The sequence below is a fragment of the Solanum verrucosum genome, unplaced genomic scaffold (assembly GCF_900185275.1).
Source record: "Solanum verrucosum unplaced genomic scaffold, falcon-dt-bn FXZP01000163.1, whole genome shotgun sequence".
In the NCBI taxonomy this organism is placed as follows: domain Eukaryota; kingdom Viridiplantae; phylum Streptophyta; class Magnoliopsida; order Solanales; family Solanaceae; genus Solanum; species Solanum verrucosum.
The window spans coordinates 11,787-31,966 of record NW_026020379.1 but is presented as its reverse complement, the minus strand read 5'-3'; the positions used below and the strand labels follow the sequence as shown (position 1 = coordinate 31,966).

General features: G+C 29.0%; 1 protein-coding gene across 3 annotated transcripts in view; it reads left to right on the top strand.

Annotated features, from left to right (window-relative positions):
• LOC125838912 (jasmonoyl--L-amino acid synthetase JAR6) overlaps positions 1 to 19,340 on the top strand; it is a 118,728-nt gene extending 99,388 nt beyond the window's left edge. Inside the window, exons 1-5 of one of the 3 annotated variants that reach the window (XM_049517911.1) lie at positions 14,519 to 14,766; positions 15,607 to 15,919; positions 16,768 to 16,869; positions 17,253 to 18,046; positions 18,727 to 19,340. In XM_049517911.1, coding sequence (XP_049373868.1) covers positions 15,615 to 15,919; positions 16,768 to 16,869; positions 17,253 to 18,046; positions 18,727 to 19,268 — 1,743 coding nt within the window. In that variant the 5' untranslated portion in view covers positions 14,519 to 14,766; positions 15,607 to 15,614 and the 3' untranslated portion in view covers positions 19,269 to 19,340. Of the gene's footprint in view, positions 1 to 14,518; positions 14,767 to 15,606; positions 15,920 to 16,767; positions 16,870 to 17,252; positions 18,047 to 18,726 lie in introns of those variants that run through there. The other 2 variants (XM_049517913.1, XM_049517912.1) reach the window with 2 other exon arrangements.
• The last annotated feature ends 840 nt before the right edge of the window (positions 19,341 to 20,180 follow it).

The following is a 20,180-nucleotide window of genomic DNA, read 5'->3' as shown; positions in this document are numbered from 1 at the left end:
TTAAGAAAACATTAAATAAGGGTAGAAGGGTAAAGTTACATCATTTTTTAATGCAAGTACAAAGTAAAAATGTGACATATAAAATGGGACAGAGGGAGTAACATATATATATATATATTAAGAATATTTTCAATGAGATATTGTATGTGCATAAATACATATATTCTATTACATTTGAAATTAGAGTATTATTACATTTTGAAATATAGAAAAATCTCACTATTTTTTATAAAAATAAATGATAAAAGTTATTTACAGAACTTTTTTAATTTTTAAAATTAAATCTTCTCCGACCCAATCCAAATGTCCCTTCGTTACAATCTTTAGTTTTCCAATATGCATCACGTCAGGGCGGTTCAACGTAGTTGGAGGCCTAAAGCGAAATTTCAATTAAAGGTCTAAAATCTTTTAGCTAGCAATTATTATATAACTTGTTAACATTATTCTATAAGTAATAAGTTGACAAAACAGCTTATAAGCTTCTTCTTTTTTTTTTTTTTTAATTTAAAAACACATAAAATAAGTCAATCTAAACAGGCTTGTAATTCACTTTATTCAAAACATGATTTTTACTATTTATTCATATTTTTTATAGAGCTCTAACTTACCTATAGTATAAAAGGAGTCTAGAAAATTACAGTGCGATAGTTAGTGAAGAGAATGTAAAAAGACAATATTTTTTTCTTGATTTCTTCTATTTATTGAGGTTAAGGTGAATAAAATAATATCTATATTTTTAAAAAAAAATATATTTATCTTAGATAATTATTTTTTTCTATAAAAAAATTAACACATAATTTATTGTGGTAAAAATTAGAGGCCCCCTAAAATTGGGGGCCTAAAGCATATGTCTAATTTTTATAAGCATTGAGCCGGCACTGCATCACGTGTGGATATTGCGCCAACAATGAACTAACTTTAGTACTTTCATCGTCTCAAAAAATATTTAAAAAATAAGTGTTACTTCAAATTTTAAGAAAAAAAGAATATTTTCTTTTCAATATGCATCACGTGTGGATATTGCGCCAACAATAACCTAACCTTAGTACTTCCACTATCTCAAAATAAGTCTTTATTTTTTTTTAAAATCAAAAATAGGTATTACTTTAAAAATTATTTTTAAAAAAATATTATTTTTTTCAATTATACATTTATATTTTATTTTATTAATAGTACTGAAATTTTAAGAAATATGAATATGATTTTTATTATGATAACACTTATTTTAAAACGGAGAAAAAATCTGCTAAATTGTAGCACAGACCAAATGATTAATGATCAGTCTCTGCTCTCTCTTTTTTCAGTTAATGGACAGTTTTTTGGAATTAAAAAAGAAGACAAGGAAGATAAACTAACTTTTTATTTGATATATATGGAAAAAAAGTTGTACAAAACAGTCTTCAAGTGTCACAATGAGCTTTACTCATAATTCACACTTAATAATTATTAGAGGATATGTCACTTTCTTCCCTTTTTGTTGTGTATTTCAATAGTTTAGCTATATCTTATTATGAGTGATCTCTTTTTGTAAGTGATGGATAAACTTCCACATTTATGTGTTGTGTGGCTAGTTGTTTTCAAGGTCTTAAAAAGTTAGAAAGAATGACATGTGCCTAACTATTAATTCATCATGCACACCAAAATCCATTTTGAATAATTGTGGTGTCTGAACACCTTGACTAATTTCACAAAATATTTAAATTATTGATCTGATTAATTTATTCATATTTGCACTATGTAAATCCAGATCAAGAGAAAACACTCCAACATGGAGTTTCTACATTGAGGGTGTTTGGATTGGCTTAAAAGTTGGTCAAATCTACTTTTAAGTCAGTTTTTTTACTTTTGAAAGTGTTAGACAAATATAAAAAATAACTTAAAATTAGTCAAAAATGACTTAAACTAAGTTGAGAAGTGTTTGGCAAGGTCAAGAATGACTTAAAATAAGTTTAAAATGACTTAAAATAAGTCAAAAACCAAAAGTAGGTCTTCCCCTACTTTTTATTTTTTTCACTTAAAAGTCATTTCAGTTTGATTTTTTTATTTTTAACTTAAAAGCTACTTTTTTAAGTCAATTCAAACGGGCCCTTACTGTTGTTGTGACATCTTTGACAGATCGAGTGATTGATGAAGTTGATTCAAGTAGGATTAATAGAATTTTAAGTTGGTAAATCTCTAAAGATGAAGTGTAAGCACATGACATCAGAGGTGGAGCTAAGTGGGTGTTCGTGGGTTCGGAAGAATCCAGTAATTTTTTCATAGATTCTGTATTTGTATAAGAAAATTAAATAAATATATATGTATATTAACTTGTGAACCTCCTAACAAAATTGATTGACGGCTCAATGGTAAGGAAAAGACCATGGATGGAAATGCTTTACACACTAGTGTTTTGAGTTTGAAAATATTCTTCTCTTCTATCCTAAAATTTAGAACTCTCAAACTTTCAATCATGACTCCATCTCTGCACATAACATCTTAGGTAATTACATGAAAAAGGAAAGTAAGAGGCTTTATTAGATATAGTTACTTGAATTCATATGTTGTGCATATTTTTTTAGCTAGTTCGATAATAATATAACTAAAAAAGTAAGTTTGTGAAGCATATTGAATCAAAGTGAACAATACATGTTATAAGCTTGAATTATTAAAATCATTGCATTCCAAGAGTCATCAACAACTAAGAAACACGCATTTTGGTGGAACTGCTTTTTTAAAGTAATTAATTTTACATATGCTAACTAAAATTATAATTTATCATATTAAAATAACTTAACTTTATTCCTTGCAATGAAATGATTGGTGTGCTTTGTATCAAAAAGTACGTACCTCGTACGTTACGAGAAGTGGAAAAAGGGTTATAACTCCTAAATCATTATTTATATTTGTTATTAATATTTTATTAATTATTATATTCAAGTAAATTTAAATTTTCTTTATTTATTTTTTAAAAATAATTTGCATATATTTTTAAAATGACAATCAAAACTCAAAACACTTAACACATGGTAGATATCAACCTATTATAAAAATAAAAAATGGTTAAAAATACCTTTAACGTATTGGAAATGCCCTCCAATTAACCTATTTAGATAAAAAAAAATGCCCTTAACTTTAAAACAAAAAATTACCCCTCTTTTTAACAGAAACTGATGTGACATGAATAATTATTTTAATAATATATGTGACATTATTTTTATTGGTCCACAACTCCACGTATAAATGGAATTAGACCCAATTAATTAACCCATTAATCACAATCGTATCCATTAACCCAAATCCATTTCTAGAAGACCCAACAACCAAAATATAATGTTTTAATTTAATTTATAAATATTTTTTAATTTTTTATAATATTTTTAACATATAATTTCAATTTTGAACTTAAAATTTGAATAGTATAATAAATTTTAAGACCATAATATTATTTAGTTTTGTATTGATTTATGATTGTAAAATACATAACTTAATTTTTATTTTTAATTAATTAATGCTCAAGAAAAATATTACCTAATTGATTTTTTTTTGTCAACTTTTATTAATCACCAAATGTAGGCATTACAAATCAGTGGTCAGGTTAAACGCAACCTGCCATCTTACCTAGAATGAAACTTAGAAGGAGCTACCAAACAGAGGCTAAAACTTAAATTGTTAACAGTCTTCCCCACATGAGCAACCAAGTAGTGAATATAGCCTTAGGCCTTGCTACATTCTTATACATTATTGACTTCCAGGATACTCTAGTGTATATCTTTAGATTAGCATAATATATCTCCCTGCCCACAAATAACTCCTACAATGTGCATCAATAAGATGTAAAACTTTAGCTGGTATGGAGAATAGTTGTTCCCAATAGGCTTGGATGCCAAAAATTACTGATTTAATTGATTTTCTCTTAGTATATATTGGACCATTTATATATTTTTTAATTGTAAAAAGTTGAAAACACTCTACGATAAGAACTTAAATACAAAATTTAAAACGTTTTAAGTTTCTTTAAATATATCGTAATCACCACAGGTTTATCTTAATACACCCCTCAAGTTAGGTGTGGTGCAACAATACCTAACTTGGATAAACATTAGAAGAAAGGCAGGCTTAGGCAGGAGATGAAATATTTTTAAAAAAAAATTACGAATACAACAAAAAAATTATTTCACGCTAAAAATCAAAGCTAATTAATAGGATAAATCACGTGATTCATCTGTTTTTACTATTTTTCTGTAAATTTTAAAACACAATGGAATGACACATATTATACATACGGGTAATGCTAAATGATCAGAAAATTTGGTCAGAATTTGGCCAGAAATTTTATAAAATTATAATATCTTTTTTTATTTTAAAATAAACTGATCTTTTTTTCACTTTTTAGTTAAAACGTATTAAAGTTAAAAGGATAAAAATGTTCGAAAAGATAAAATAACATAGGTAAAATACTATTCTGGCCAAATTTTCTGGCTAAAAGGTTTTTTCCTATACGAAATTATGTATATCTACTACATATATATAAGTGACAATAACCAGGCAGGTCATGGTCGACATACCTGCCTGGCAGCTGCACTATTTTTTCTTTTTCGGTGGTTCTTTCGTTTTAATTTGTTTGATTTGTTTTTAATTTTTAAAATATTTAAAAATTATGTAAAAAATACTATAAATCATGATAATTGCCAACTTAAAATATGTGTACAAAACATATAAAAAATTCGATTGATTCATAAAATTAATTTATCAGTGTCACATAAAATGGGATAAAAGAAGTAACATGTATTATTTTGAAAATTGCGTAGAAAGTATTGTAAATCTCAATAATTAACAACATTTGATTGACTTTTGAAATTCTATTTGTGCTACATACATTGGGATAAGAGAAGTAACATATATTATTAAAAATTTACGTAAAAAATACTAATATAAATTACAATAATCAAAAGAAGTAACATGTAATATTTAATTTGAAACTACGTAGAAAGTATTGTAAATCTCAATAATTAACAACATTTGATTGACTCTTGAAATTCTATATGTGCTACATACATTGGGACAAGAGAAGTAATATATATTATTTAAAAAATAAGTAAAAATACTATGAATTAAAATAATTAACAACTTAAAATATTTAAAAATCATACTAAAATTTAATTGACTATCTAAATTCTATTTGTCACATAAATTGAGACAAAAAAATATCAAATATTGAGCCCGAGCTAGTACGAACACTTGTAGCTAGTGGTAATATAAGTATTAATGTATATAATTCTACACCTTTTGACACCAGCAGATCGTGACATTTATGAATTCCGTAAAAAAAAAGGCTTAAGTCATCTGCGGCCCTTTAAAGTTGTCCGCATAATTCACTTAGACACCTCAACCAGGGTTAGTACCTATTGAACACTTTTATTTATTCAAAACTTGTTTCTATTAGACATTTTTCGACAATAAGTGAATAAAATAAAGTGTGTGTAATACACTTGCTGTGATGTGGCAAAATGACTAATTAAAAGATAGCATGTGGCGTTGGGCCCAACAGTTTTCCAAAATTATTTCAAATAAATTTTTCATCTATTTTTTTTTATAAAAATAAAAATAAATGAGTAGCCCAACCCTACCCCATCCCCCTTTCTTCTTCATCTTCTTCCTAGCAAGATTTTATTTCTCAAAGGACAAAATCCAATTCTTTGTTAATTGCTTACATAATTATTTTTTATTCCTAATACGTGAGATCGATATATTCAAAGAGACTGATACAAGAATGATGAAGAAAGACACTGTCAATCGTCTTGAGATCGATAATGAAGAGAAATCGAGAGGACCTAAATTAATTTTATTGAATCAATATGATATTATGTTTGATAATTTTAGTGGGTTTACATTTTAATTTGAATGGTAATATTTGTTGGAAGGTGATCGAGATGGACGTCGACCGACTAACTTTTTTCAGTCCGATGTTCTTTCTTCTTTTTTTCCTCCAAATTTAATTAGCTGATTCAATTTTTATTTTTTAATAAATGTTGAACAGAAATAGAATAGAAAAAGAAAAAAAAATGGAGTGCAGTGGTCTTCATGGAGAAGACGACTTACAGGGGTGGGGTGGGGGCTCTTTTTTTTTTTTAAAGAATTAGTATTACTTTTAAATATATATTTGTTAAAGTTAAATTATTTAAATGCCAAGTGGCACTCAAAGAAGAAAAGGTATTAAGTTTTTTTTGGAAAAAATAAAAATAAAACATTATTTAAGTTTTTTCACGCGCTCAGCGGAAGTGTAAAACACTTTTTTTGCCACATCAACATTTTGTGTATAATAGGTATACCTCTTGAACAATTTAGGTGTTCAATAGGTAATAGTTATAGTTGAGGTGTTTAAGTGAAATATGCGGATAATTTTAAGGGGTTGCAGATGACTTAAGCCAAAAAAAGAGAGAGAGAGAGAGAACCATAGGATACAATGATTGGTTAAGGACACTGTTAAGGTTATACACGTTATTTTTCTATTTCCAAGAAAAAAATAATTAAATTTTGAGTTCAAGTTTATTATTTAAAAAAGGAAAGGATAAAAAATGCCCTTAAACTACGTGAAAGGAACAAAAATGTCATTTGTTTATAATTTGACTCAAAAATGTCTTTGTCGTCAATGCTTTGGTTCAAAAATTCCTTTACAATCAATACTTTGGTCTAAAAATGTCACTATAGTTACTAAATGGATCAAAAATGTTATTTTCCGAATAAGTATATTATTATTTTTCTTTTTAAACACATCTTCTTCTTAATTAAAATATTATTAAAGAATCATGTTCTTGTTTTCTTTCTTTTAAAATCACTTTAACAGATAAAAATGTAGTAAATTTTTTTTTTTCTTAATCTCATTTTATCAATTAAAATAGAATAACTTCATGTATCATTTCGACAAATAATATATGTCATATACATAGGATCATAATATATCCATCATTAATTTATATTTATAAAAAAAAATTATAATAAAATAAGAAATATTTTCATTTTTTTCTGAATTGAAGTAAGATAAACATTTGTTAATTTTAAAAAATATTATTAGAAAAAGAATGTGTTAAAAAGAAAATAAATAATACATTTATTTGGAAAATGAGCATTTTTGACCCATTAAATAATAATAAGGGTATTTTTGAACTAAAATATTGACGAAAAAGGCATTTTTAAAGCAAACTACAAACGGAGGGGCATTTTTTTCCTTTCCCATAGTTTTAGAGCAGTTTTTATCCTTTTTCCTTTAAAAACTTATAATTATAAGACTAAATAAAAGTTAAATGGACATAATGAGTAATGACGATAGGGATGCTATCATTATTTTATTAGCAACCACACCTAATATCTTGTTTGGTGTTTAATCAACCTTCGCTTATTAAAAAATAGCGTCATTTGATTTGTTGTTTTCTTTACTAATTTTTCAAGTGAAGTGATATATTTGCACGACCTAATAATATAAGTGATGTATCAGATTACTTTATCTATTTCTTACAATTAATTTGCAAAATCTACTTAGATTGTTGAATTTCCCTCGAATTACCTTTAACTTGGAACTAAATTTCTTCTCTATGGTTTTTACCTTTTTAAAAAACTGAAATCGGTACAATTCGATCACAATTTTAATACATGATATCTAGACTTAAAGACGTTAAAACATATGAATAATTTTATTTTTTTTAATATGATCCTTTAAAGACTTTAATAACCTTTCTCTTTAAAATAATGTTAAAATTTGACCATTCTCAAAAAGTCAATTATAATATAAATTTTATGACGGGTAAGAATATCAAGAGTTTATTATTCTTGGTGCATTATATTCATCAATATAAAGGTATCACCATCATACAGTGATCATTATATGATTGGAATACATCAATATAGTAATAAAAAAAATTCTTTTTTTTGTTTGTAAAAAATCAAGGTTTCTTGTTTAATTGTTGTACCAATTAAATTATTATTTTCTTATATAGTTTTGTTATCACTATTATTATGAATGTGAGTTTATGCCTACATATTAGAATGGTTAATTTGTTAGTATTTTAAGTTTGAATATTTGAATAAGTAGATAGATTAAGTTGTTAGATTAGTTCCTTAAAGTTAGTCAAGTTAGTTACATTAACTTGTATTTAAGTAGATGTAATCAATGAATGAAAATCAACCAAGTTTGCATTTAATTCTTAATCTCTTTATAGCTAACCAACCAACTAAGCTACTAGGATTCTCCACCACATTAATACTTCCTCCGTTTTTATTTATATGTCATCTTTACTATAAATAGTTGGTCCATAATACTAAAATCAATATATAAATTACAATATTCTTCATATACTAATTATTTTGTTGCATACGAAAAACAAAATTTCTTACTTCCAAAATTGTTTTTTTTTTCTTATCTTAAAAAATGAAATAAATTCTTCAAAAGAGTTTCAAAGTTAATATTAGAAAAATAGTCAAAAAAAAAAAGAAAAAAAAAAAGAAAAATTCAAAGATTTGGGAGTTAAAACTATAGTAATAACATGCTTGTTCAAAAAGAAAGAAAACTAGAAACTTCCACTGATTTAGTTTATATAGCATAATTTGATTAGACAAAATTTAAGGAAAATGAAAAAATCTTTTAAAAGTTAATGATTAAATATGTTATAATACTTGTGCAACTATCAAATTTTTTAAATTAATTATCTTAAAATATCATAATATTGATGTGCTGCTACTGATTGCTTTAAATTTATTTTGATGATTTCTTTAAAGGTTATGTTGCTAATTGATTCAAAGGGAAACCATGATTCATATTCGATGGTAGAGTAGAAATTAACAGCAATGAAATAATACATTATTTGATCCTTCCTAATTTTAATAAAAATAAATCATAATATTAAATGGTAGAGTAATATAGTCTTACTTACCTTCTACAACTGTTTTTCTTATTTTTAATTTGAATATTAGAAAGAAAAAATAATTAAAACTTACCTATAATAAGCTTTAAAATACTTACTTGTGTAAAGAAAATTTTTTACGGACGGTGGATACTAGTTAAACTCAACAGAGAAAGGGTGGAAGAAGCAATTCACTTCTTTATTTACTTACCTACTCTTTTTTTTGCGAAATTAATTGTCATGGTTTTCTTGTTAATCGTTGATTTGATTAATTTTTTAAATTAAATTAGATTAGATCAATTTAATATTTTAAAAGTATACAATAAATGCTACAAGTTGCAATTTTTATCTTATTAATTTGTTAAAATATATATTTCAAAATATTACTTTAATTAAAATTAACATAATTTAACTCTCGAGAACGAAATATGACAACTAATATAAAATAAAGGAAATAACTGAGGAAAGGTTGACCACGGTCAAAAGTTGTAACGATTTGATGGTAAACTGGGTTAGTCAATTATTAAGCAAGTTCAGATACGTACAATTACTATAATAATATTCTTCACTAATCACAAAACATGAATTGCTCTAATTATTATTAGTAATAATAATAAAAAAATAATGAAGTTCCCATGAAGTTAAAAGTTTATAAAAGTAAACATGTCATTTTTATTTACATCACTCCGTCTGTCTCTTTGAATGTTCCTTTATTTTGGCCATGACCTCATCTTAGTTTTTATTCTCTCCGTCCACTTTAAATTTTGTACGCTCCATAAATCGATACATACTAAGAGTGTGTTTGGTATGAATTTCTTGGAAAACAAGTTGATTTTTGACTTATTTTCTCATGTTTGGTTGGTGAGTAGAAAATATTTTCCGAAAAAGATTTTTAGTGTTTGATTTATGAATGAAAAATGTTTTTGAAAAAATTCTTTTATTTTTACTAGAGTAGAAAATAATTATTTGAAATTGAAAATATTTTTTAAAAACAAACTTAATTTTTTTTGGGGGTGGGGGCTGGTAGGGGGTGGGTGGGGAGGAGGGTCGAGGGTAGGGGTGAAAAATTGAAATTTTGAAGTTAAAAATATTTTTTTAAAATAAACTTAAATTTTTTTTTGGGGAGTGGGGGGGCTGGTAGGGGGTCGAGGGTAGGGGTGAAAAATTGAAATTTTAAAGTTAAAAATATTTTTTAAAAAACAAACTTTTTTTTTTTTTGGTGGGTGGGGGGGCTGGTAGGGGTTGGGTGGGTGGGGGTCGAGGGTAGGGGTGAAAAAAATGAAATTTTGAAGTCGAAAATATTTTTCAAAAACAAACTTAATTTTTTTTTGGGGGGGCTGGTAGGGGGTGGGTGGGTCGAGGGTAGGGGTGGAAAAAATGAAATTTTGAAATCGAAAATATTTTTTAAAAACAAACTTAAATTTTTTTTTGGGGGGGGGGGCTGGTAGGGGGTGGGTGGGTGGGTGGGAGGTGGGGGGGTCGAGGGTAGGGGTGGTAAAAATGAAAATTTGAAGTCGAAAATATTTTTTAAAAACAAACTTAAATTTTTTTTTGGGGGGGGGGGGGCTGGTAGGGGGTGGGTGGGTGGGTGGGAGGTGGGGGGGTCGAGGGTAGGGGTGGTAAAAATGAAAATTTGAAGTCGAAAATATTTTTTAAAAACAAACTTAAATTTTTTTTTGGGGGGTGGAGGGGCTGGTAGGGCGGGGGGGTGGGGTCGAGGGTAGGGGGTGAAAAAATGAAATTTTGAAGTCAAAAATATTTTTTAAAAACAAACATAAAATTTTTTTGGGGAGTGGGGGGTGGTAGGGGTGGGTGGGGGCTAGGGTAGGGGGGTTGAGGGTAAGGGTGAAAAAATGAAATAATGTTTTTTAAAAACAAACTTAAATTTATTTCCTTTTGAAGAGGGTGGGATAGGGGGTTGGGGGGGGGGGGGGCGAGGGTAGGAGGTGCGGGGGGTAAAAAAATAAAAAATTGAAATTAGAAATATGAAATATCTTTTAAAAACAACTTTTAATATTTTTTTTGGGAGAGGTGGTGGTAGGGGTGAGGGTGGGGTAAAAATATTGAATTTAAAAACAAACTTTAAATTTTTATTTTTTTGGGGGGTGGTTGGGGGGGGGGGGGCTGATTTGAGGGTAGGGACCAAATAAATTGATTTTTTCAACAATTTTTTTTTTAATTAGAAGTTGGAAGAGAGTTTTGGAAAATGTTTTCCTTAAGTTTTGAAGGGAAGTCATTTTCCTTAAATTTGAGGAAAATGAGTTGATTTGGAAAACATTTAATCCAACCAAACATGAGAAAATTGGAAAACATTTTCCGGAAAATGTTTTCCTTCATACCTAACACACCCTAAGTGAAAAATTATCAATATCTTGAATTCTTAAACATCATCCTTCTTAAGATTTCGCAGACATAATTTTGAGTCATAACGGACTACAAAAAAAATAAAATTGCGGCAATTAATTAATGGTAATAGTTTAATTGCCACTAAATATGTATTTTTAGCGACAATTAACACTCTTTGTATATATCCCTAAAGCCTTTAGCGGCATTGGATCTAATGACAGTTAACATATGCCGATAAAATTTTTAACACTCTTTATTAATGTCTATTTATTGCCGCTAAAAATTATTTTTGATATAGTGACGTTCGATATCTTAACTTAAACAATAACAATTCTATCATGTCATGCAATAAAAAATATTTTTAAAACACTTCTTTTATAATTTAATACATATTAAGTGGATTTTTAGGATAATACATAGCATTGTCGGCGGAACATATTAGTTCCACTATTTTGATCAAGAAAAATAATCATGAAATTTTGCAAAAATATATATTATGGTCAGTGATTCTGTGTAAGTTGTGATCATGCATTTATGAACATTGCATATTGGTCCACAATTTGAAGAGAATCACCATACTCTTCTATCCAAAGCAACAATAACAAGTAAAATGTAACGTATCTAAATGATATCCTTAAAAGTGTTTTCGATAGATCCTCGATTCAAGTAAAAACATATGAAAAAACAACATGAAAAAGAAATAAGTACAGTATATAATGAAGAAGAAACAGTAACAACACATATTACAATAATTGAAGCAAAAGAAATAACAAGTACTAATAAAAATTAAAAAAATAGGATACCAGGAACCTAATAATAAAAATACTGATAAGAGAATTTAGACAACACTTAACTATCTATTAATTTTCTAATCCTAATCTTTGATCTCCATATCTTCCTATCTAAAATTTGTGAAGAAAAACAAACATATTATTATCTCTATTATACCTTGAATCTTAAGATAGGATTATCATTAAAAGACAAGTTTAAGAGGACATGTCTTTGTACAAGTGGATTATAGTTTTTTAAACATTTTACTCTAAAATTTTCCTTGATGTTGCTCTTATCATTCAAATTTGTACATCACACTTTTCATTTAGAATACTTTCACAACTTTCAGTTTTACACATTATCAATTATTTATTCAGTAACGTAATGTGTTATTAAACTAACTTCCAATTGCAACTTTTTGGCATTTTAGTAGTTACAACCCATTTTTTAAAAAAATATTCAGAGTTCTGTCCAAAACTTTGTAGTAAATATAATTGACGTGTCTATATAAGTTGAAAATAAAATAAAATTGACACGTCTATATTAAAAATAACAATTTTTTCGATATTTTCAATTTCTAGATTCATCTCTGTATCTTAAGGATAAGACGAAGATAATGAGTATGATTATCACTAACAAAACTTGTTTCCTTTATTTCTGTCAAAAAAAATTTGTTCTTTTATTTTTAAGGGAGTTTTTTTAAAAAAAATTTGATAAACCAAATATGAAAAATTACACCCTTAATAACCACAAAAAATAAAAGATACATGCCTTAAATTTTGGAAAAGCTAAACATCTTTTTTATTCTCTGAGAGTTTGAGTGATTTGGATAATCCCCACTTAATTCTGTTATTTCCTCTAAATAATCTCCAACTCACTTTTATAGTTGTTAGAACTTTAATTCCAGAAAAGGACACATCCCATTTTCCATTATCACTATTGTTTTAATGCAATTATAGTGAACTCTTAGGGGTGTTTTCGGTAACAAAAAATGCATAAAAGTGGGTGATGTTAAAACAAGATGGGCTCAAAACTACGCTCTCTATCCAACAATAGTTGCCCACTATACTAAAAATAGTTGTTCAATAATACTTATCTAATTTAGAAAATCAAGAGATAATTTATCTTTTGTGTCTATTTTACCGTTGCTATTGAATATTATTTATCATCTAATACATTTTTCAAAACATTAAATTTAATAAAGTCAAATGATAATATATTAATATTACGCCTATTATTTATTGTTTCGTAAGAAATGTGTCAAGTCAATAGTGGACAACTATTGTTGGACAGAGGGAATAGTTATATATTTCTAGAAGTATTTAAAAAAAAATAGTTTTCACAAAAATGTCTATGAAAAAACACATTTTGAATTTGGCTAATTTATTTGAAAAGTGCTTTTGAAAGTCAAATTACGAAAAATGACAAGTATCACATTTTTTATAGAGATAAACTATTTTAAATATCTATTAGTAAAAAATTATTTAATATTTATTTTTATTAAATTAAGATATACATATTCAAATTTTCAATCAATATTATACCTTCTTATGGGATGACATAAATCTTTAATTTTTTTTTCTGATCTTCAAAAATATTATTTTACCTTTTTTTTTTTCTAATTTTGTAAAATAATACATAATATAAATTATAAAAATAATAGTATATAAATGTACAGTAAAATAAAAAATAAATTTTATTATATGCAGTCTTATCTTGTATTTCGACAAGTAATAAAAGGACATCCCGATGCACTGAGCCCCCTCTATATATGTCCGAGATCTGAGAAAGGATTGGACTATAAGAATTTATTATATACAGTCTTATCTTGCATTTCGACAAGAGATTATTTCCACAACCTCCCGTTAACAATAGTAATACGAATTAACTAGTTTGTTTAGCAATATCTACTATATATATAACAATAATTTTTACTTTTTTTCATTTCAATAAATCATAAAAATTCTAAAAACAATATCTAATTTATTTTACGATCAAATACAACTTCAATTTTCAAAACTTATTTCACACTTAAAAAACAAAAAATACTTTTTTTTTTCAATCTTCACAATAAAATATGAACAAACAACACCTATAAATTTCATTTTTTCTTTTCCTAAAAAAAAATATTTTGATAAACCGAACGTGAATAATTTCACCCTTTAATAACCCCCCCAAAAATAAAAGAGGAGTATTGCTTAAAGCTAAACATCTTTTCATCTTTTGGGATAATCCCCACCACTTAATTTTGTTTTGCCTATAAACAGCCGACTTCCTCAAAATAATCTCCAACGCACTTTTTGTATTTTCAGTACATTAATTTCCAGAAAAGGACAGATACCATTTTCCATTATCCTATTGTTTTATTGCAATTATAGTAAACTCTCAAGGGTATTTTCGGTAACAATAATATGCCACGTTGGACGGTGTTTGCTCACACTTCACTTGCTATATATACTTCTCTTCTCTATAAGAATCTTCCCTCATCAAAACACAAGAGCCATCCTTTCTCTTTTTGTCCATTTCTGGAGAAAAAAATAAAAATAAAAATATATAAACAAATATATATAATTGTTAAATGTATATACTTGTTTAAGGTTTTGTGTTTTGATAACACCCAAGTTTTTCATTTTGAAGCTGTAGAATTAATTTTCAAGAAACCCCACAAAAAAAAGATCCAATTTTTATCTGTTTTTTTCTTTTTTCTTTTCAAGAACCTGTTGTTTGTCATTTTGAGATCCCCTTCTTCATTTCTAAGCCATTTATAACAAAGGTATACAAAAATACCCATATTGGGTTTTGTGTTTTGTGTTTTTTGATTGAATTATTTGATAAAAAGTTTTGATTTTTATGTTTAAGTTACTTGAATTTGGATACCCTTTTGGTCTTTTTGTCAATCTTTTCCCTTTTTGGAAATCTTTTACTCCTATGTTTTAGGACTTTTTAGATTTTGTGTGATTCTTGAGTTCTCCGTTTTTTTTTTTTTTTTTTTTGTAATTTGTTTTAGTTTTCTTTATGTTGACTCTGTGTATCTTAGGTGATGACTTTTTTCTTATAAGGAGTGGATATTAGCTGTTAAAGATTTTAGTTTTATTGATTGCAAATAGACTTTTTTTTATTGTCTTTGTATGAACCCTTTATGAGTTAAGTTGCATTGAAGTTAGTAATAACTATGGAGTACTGTAGTTCAACTTGCTTTCAAATCATTTATTTATACATTTTCTTGTCTTTTTATGTATGCCTTGTATATCTATAGTGAAAGGTTCTATGGAGTGTTTAGTTTTTTTTTTTTCTATAGTATTTGTTTGTATGTTATCAAGCTATGAAAAAAGATTCCTTTGTAACTATTTGTTGTCATCTTTGACTTTTTGTGAACTTTGTTCTAATTGCCTAAAGTGAACAATCATGAACAGGAAATTTTGCAGCCTATGCTTGTTTGACACATAGTTTAGGTTGTTCTATTCTTTTTAACCCCCCAATCCCATCTCTCAAATTTTATTAATTGCTTACTGGTAATCTGAGGTTTCTTGATTAGTCACAAGAAACTGTTTTTACTTGACTGGTATTGCTTAAAGTTAAAGTCTTTTGTTCTTATTAGAGGTGTTTCTTGTAGGAGGGATTATGAAGATGATGGAGGAAAATATTGAGAAGAAATTTGATGCAGAACAAGTGATTGAGGATTTTGAGGTGTTGACTAAAAATGCTGGGAGGATTCAAGAAGAGACACTTGAGAAAATTCTGAAAGAAAATGGGGGAACAGAGTATTTGAAGCAATGGGGTCTGAATGGCAGAACTGATGTTAAGACTTTCAAGGCTTGTGTCCCTATTGTCAGTCACAATGATTTGGAGCCTTACATTCAAAGAATTGCTGATGGTGATCTTTCACCTGTTCTTACTGGAAAGCCCATTGAAACCATCTCCTTGAGGTAAGGAAAAAAGTTACATTTTTTTTTTTTTGGGTTGATGTTTAAAGAAGTTTCTTGTCTGTCGATTTCTGTTATTATCTACTATCTCAAGTACTTTGATTATCACACTTTTTTAGTTACATATTCTTATTTTTAAAGAGTATGGATTTAATGATAAATCACTCAAAATTCAACAAAAAGGAATAGACAAAAAATAGAATGAGATTGTGGGTTTCTTTATGGAATTAATGGGGTACGACGGTTACGTATAGAAAAGAAGGGAATGGAGGCCACTAAAAGTGAAAGAGGAATTTGTGGAAAAGGAATTAAAAAAAAAGGAGGGGACATTTGCCGCCTACTTTATCCTACAATAAATATGAAACAAAAATTATGTGAAAAATTGAGTATTTATCAACAATAAAAATATATTTAGCAGCCATAAAAATGTATTGTTATCAATTTATTTTTACACTATAAATTTATTAGAGTACCCCCAAAATATGGCCAAGATTAAAGTGTCTCTAAAAATTGCAAAAACTCATGCGGTTACAATTCTTTTTTATATATATATAAATTCAATCAAATTGATGTTAGTTCTATGTTAATGTAAATTTGAGAAAAATAATAAGATTGACTATTTTTAAAAGGAGATATAATGCTCAGACTTCCATAGGTGAAATTATAAAAAGAACTATCTTGTTGGGGTTGGCACAAACGCCACAAAGTAAACGTAGAGTAGGGATTTCTTATGACTCCTATTAATAAACCGCTAAAATTTAAGTAGTGAGACCCCACTTGTGAGAGTGCAGTGGGTATATTGTTGTATGTTTAAAGAAGTATACTAAGGAAATTGAATGGTTGATTTGCAGTTCTGGCACTACTCAAGGGAAGCCCAAGTTTGTACCTTTCAATGATGAATTGATGGATTCCACTATGCAGATATTCAAGACTTCTTTTGCCTTTAGGAACAGGTAATTTGCCATTTGTCATTTTGTTCTATGTCTTGTTTCTCATGTAATTTGCTTGTTGGTCCATGAAGTTTTTTTGTTTTTTTTTTCAGTTTCTTTTGTCATAAATACATCATATAGCCTAGGGATAAAAGTAAATAGCTCCCTAATAATTGGAGCAGCCATGGAAAGTTAAAAGTGTTTAAATGGTGATAGATGTAGGGACCTTTACCTAACTCCTGTCACACTTTCCAACTCCTAAGAAAAGAAAAGGAACTATTGGTTCTTTTTGCAAGTAAATTAAATGTCAATTCTTATTGTGTACTACAAACAAACATAGTACTAGTTTACACTATGTTTAGGCCTACACATGGCTTAATGTAATAGTTCTGTTTTTTTTCTTTCAGAGAATTTCCGATTGGGAATGGGAAGGCTTTGCAGTTTATTTACAGCAGCAAGCAGTTTAAAACTAAAGGTGGTTTGGCAGCTGGAACAGCCACTACCAATGTGTATAGAAATGCACAATTCAAGAAGACAATGAAGGCAATGTCTACCCCAGTTTGTAGTCCTGATGAAGTGATATTTGGTCCTGATTTTCAACAATCCTTATACTGTCACCTTCTGTGTGGTCTCATTTTCCGCGATGAAGTTCAAGTTGTTTCGTCTACGTTTGCACATAGCATTGTCCATGCTTTTCGAACTTTCGAACAAGTATGGGAAGCACTTGTTGTTGATATAAGGGAGGGAGTCTTATCGAGCAGAGTCACTGTCCCATCCATAAGATTGGCCATGTCAAAATTGCTGAAGCCTGATCCAGAATTGGCTGATACAATTCATAGCAAATGCTTAAGTTTAAGCAATTGGTATGGCTTGATTCCTGAGCTCTTCCCGAATACAAAGTACATATATGGTATCATGACAGGTTCCATGGAGCCTTACTTGAAGAAACTGAGGCACTATGCAGGGGAATTACCTCTATTGAGTGCAGATTATGGTTCTTCTGAAGGATGGGTCGGAGTAAACGTTAACCCAAAATTCCCCCCTGAGATGGTTACTTATGCAGTGTTACCAAATATTGGCTATTTTGAATTCCTCCCACTCGAGGAAAATCTCATTGGCATGGAGCAAGCAAATTGTCCAGTCGGCCTGACTGAAGTTAAACTTGGTGAAGAGTATGAAATTGTCTTCACCAATTTCGCAGGTACAATTTTCTTGCACATCTTTTCTTGAAAATTCTATGCTCATCAAATTGTGATCTCTCTTCGTATATAAATTATGGAGTGACATAACATGCTAAACCTGCGATTGTTGGTCATTTATGAGAACATAGTCTAATTTATTCTGTGATTTTTCCCGGTGAACGAGTTCTGCGCTCTAATTTAGTAACTTCCATGTAATTCAGCTGAATGAGTGGATTCCTCTCAGCTTAGAGTTGTGGAGTTTAGCATCGTCCTTAGTCTTCGTTCTTTATGGTAATATTGCAGGAAACATGATCACTTACATATGCCTGCCTGCCTGCCTGACATAAAATACTGAATTCTGCTTAGATAGAAAAGATTTATCGTTTGTTATTACGCCTTATTCTGGAGTTAACATGTTTTTTGTCCATGTTCTGTTGCACTCATTTGTTCAGCAATACTTGCATGTGCTTGATATTCATTTTCTTTTGACCACTTCCCTTTTGTTGTTAAGTACTCCTATATATAATGATGGAATCTTTTGCTTTCTTCCATCTAAGTTCTGTCTAGTTGTTCCACATCTACTACACTTAACAGATTTATTCAAAATAACAAGCTATCGGTCTATCTATTGCGTCATCTAAGAGTTTAGCTATATGTACTGACAGTATAATTGATGAGAGTTATGCATTTGCATATGCAGGTTTATATCGTTACAGACTAGGTGATGTTGTCAAGATAAAAGGATTCCACAATGGCACTCCAGAACTCCAGTTTGTCTGCAGAAGGAACCTTTTGCTGAGCATTAACATAGACAAGAACACTGAGAAAGATTTGCAACTAGCTGTGGAAGCTGCAGGCAAGCACTTAGTTGACGAAAAGCTAGAAGTGGTGGACTTCACAAGCCATGTCAACGTCTCAGCTGATCCAGGACACTACGTCATCTTCTGGGAACTGAGTGGGGAAGCAACTGATGAAATATTGCAAGAGTGCTGCAATTGTCTGGACAAGTCGTTCCTCGATGCAGGCTACGTGAGCTCCCGGAAAGTGAATGCAATTGGAGCACTTGAACTGAGGATTGTGAAGAGGGGAACCTTTCATAAGATATTGGATCATTTCGTTGGATTAGGAGGCGCGGTGAGCCAGTTCAAAACCCCTAGATGTGTTGGTCCAAAAAATAGCTCATTGATCCAAATACTGTCTAGTAATGTTGTTAAGAGCTATTCTAGTACTGCTTTCTGTTAAATTTATATATGTATCTTTCCAAATTTGTAGCCCTGCTGGGCATTCTTATCTTAATATATAACAGTGTAATATATCTATGTTTTTTTTGGACTAGTGTCTATATATATAGAACATAGAGAGCAAATTCCTAAAACGTGGTTGGTTGACGCGAATCCAACGAGCAAATAGAGTAGAAAGATTATCGTTTCTTTCCATTATACTTGCAATAATAGGTGTGAATTTGCCTATTTGTAAACAAAGTTAATATCATTTGAAAATAAATAGTTCAAATAGAATTATACCGACGTTATTCAAATAGGCATAAGCCAAGTGGCCAACAAAACAAAGTTCTGTAATTAATTATAGTGATCTTTCTATTTAACTACTTCGAACATTTCCAAACACCTCATTTCACACCTATTATCACTAAGGCTTAGTAGTGTAGTGATACTTTGCATCAACTAATTTAGTGCTACACCCACTTAACTTTTTGGAAGTGCATACTTATTATGTATAATAAATACTCAAACCCCCACCCACTCTCAACCAACAAAAAGAACGAGAAAAAGAAAGTGTTATTAGGATATAGTTGTTGACTTGTAATGATGGGGCATTTTAGAGTTTATCTACTCCTAATAGGACAAACATATTGTCACTTGTTAGTCTTGTGGCCCCTTGATATGATCAAAGTGCTTCTGTTGATCAATCTTTGGTCTAATATTTTACCCAATTGGGAGAAAGAGACAACTATTTGGAGCAATATGGATTGGTGGGAAGTAAGGGTGTTTGATGGGCTGACTGTTCCGGATCAGCCCACTTTAAATCCGAACTATCTTGATTATGAGTTTTGGTCTAGATTTTTACCCAATTGGGAGAAAGAGACAATTATTTGGAGCAATATGGATTGGTGGGAACTGGGAAGTAAGGTTTTAG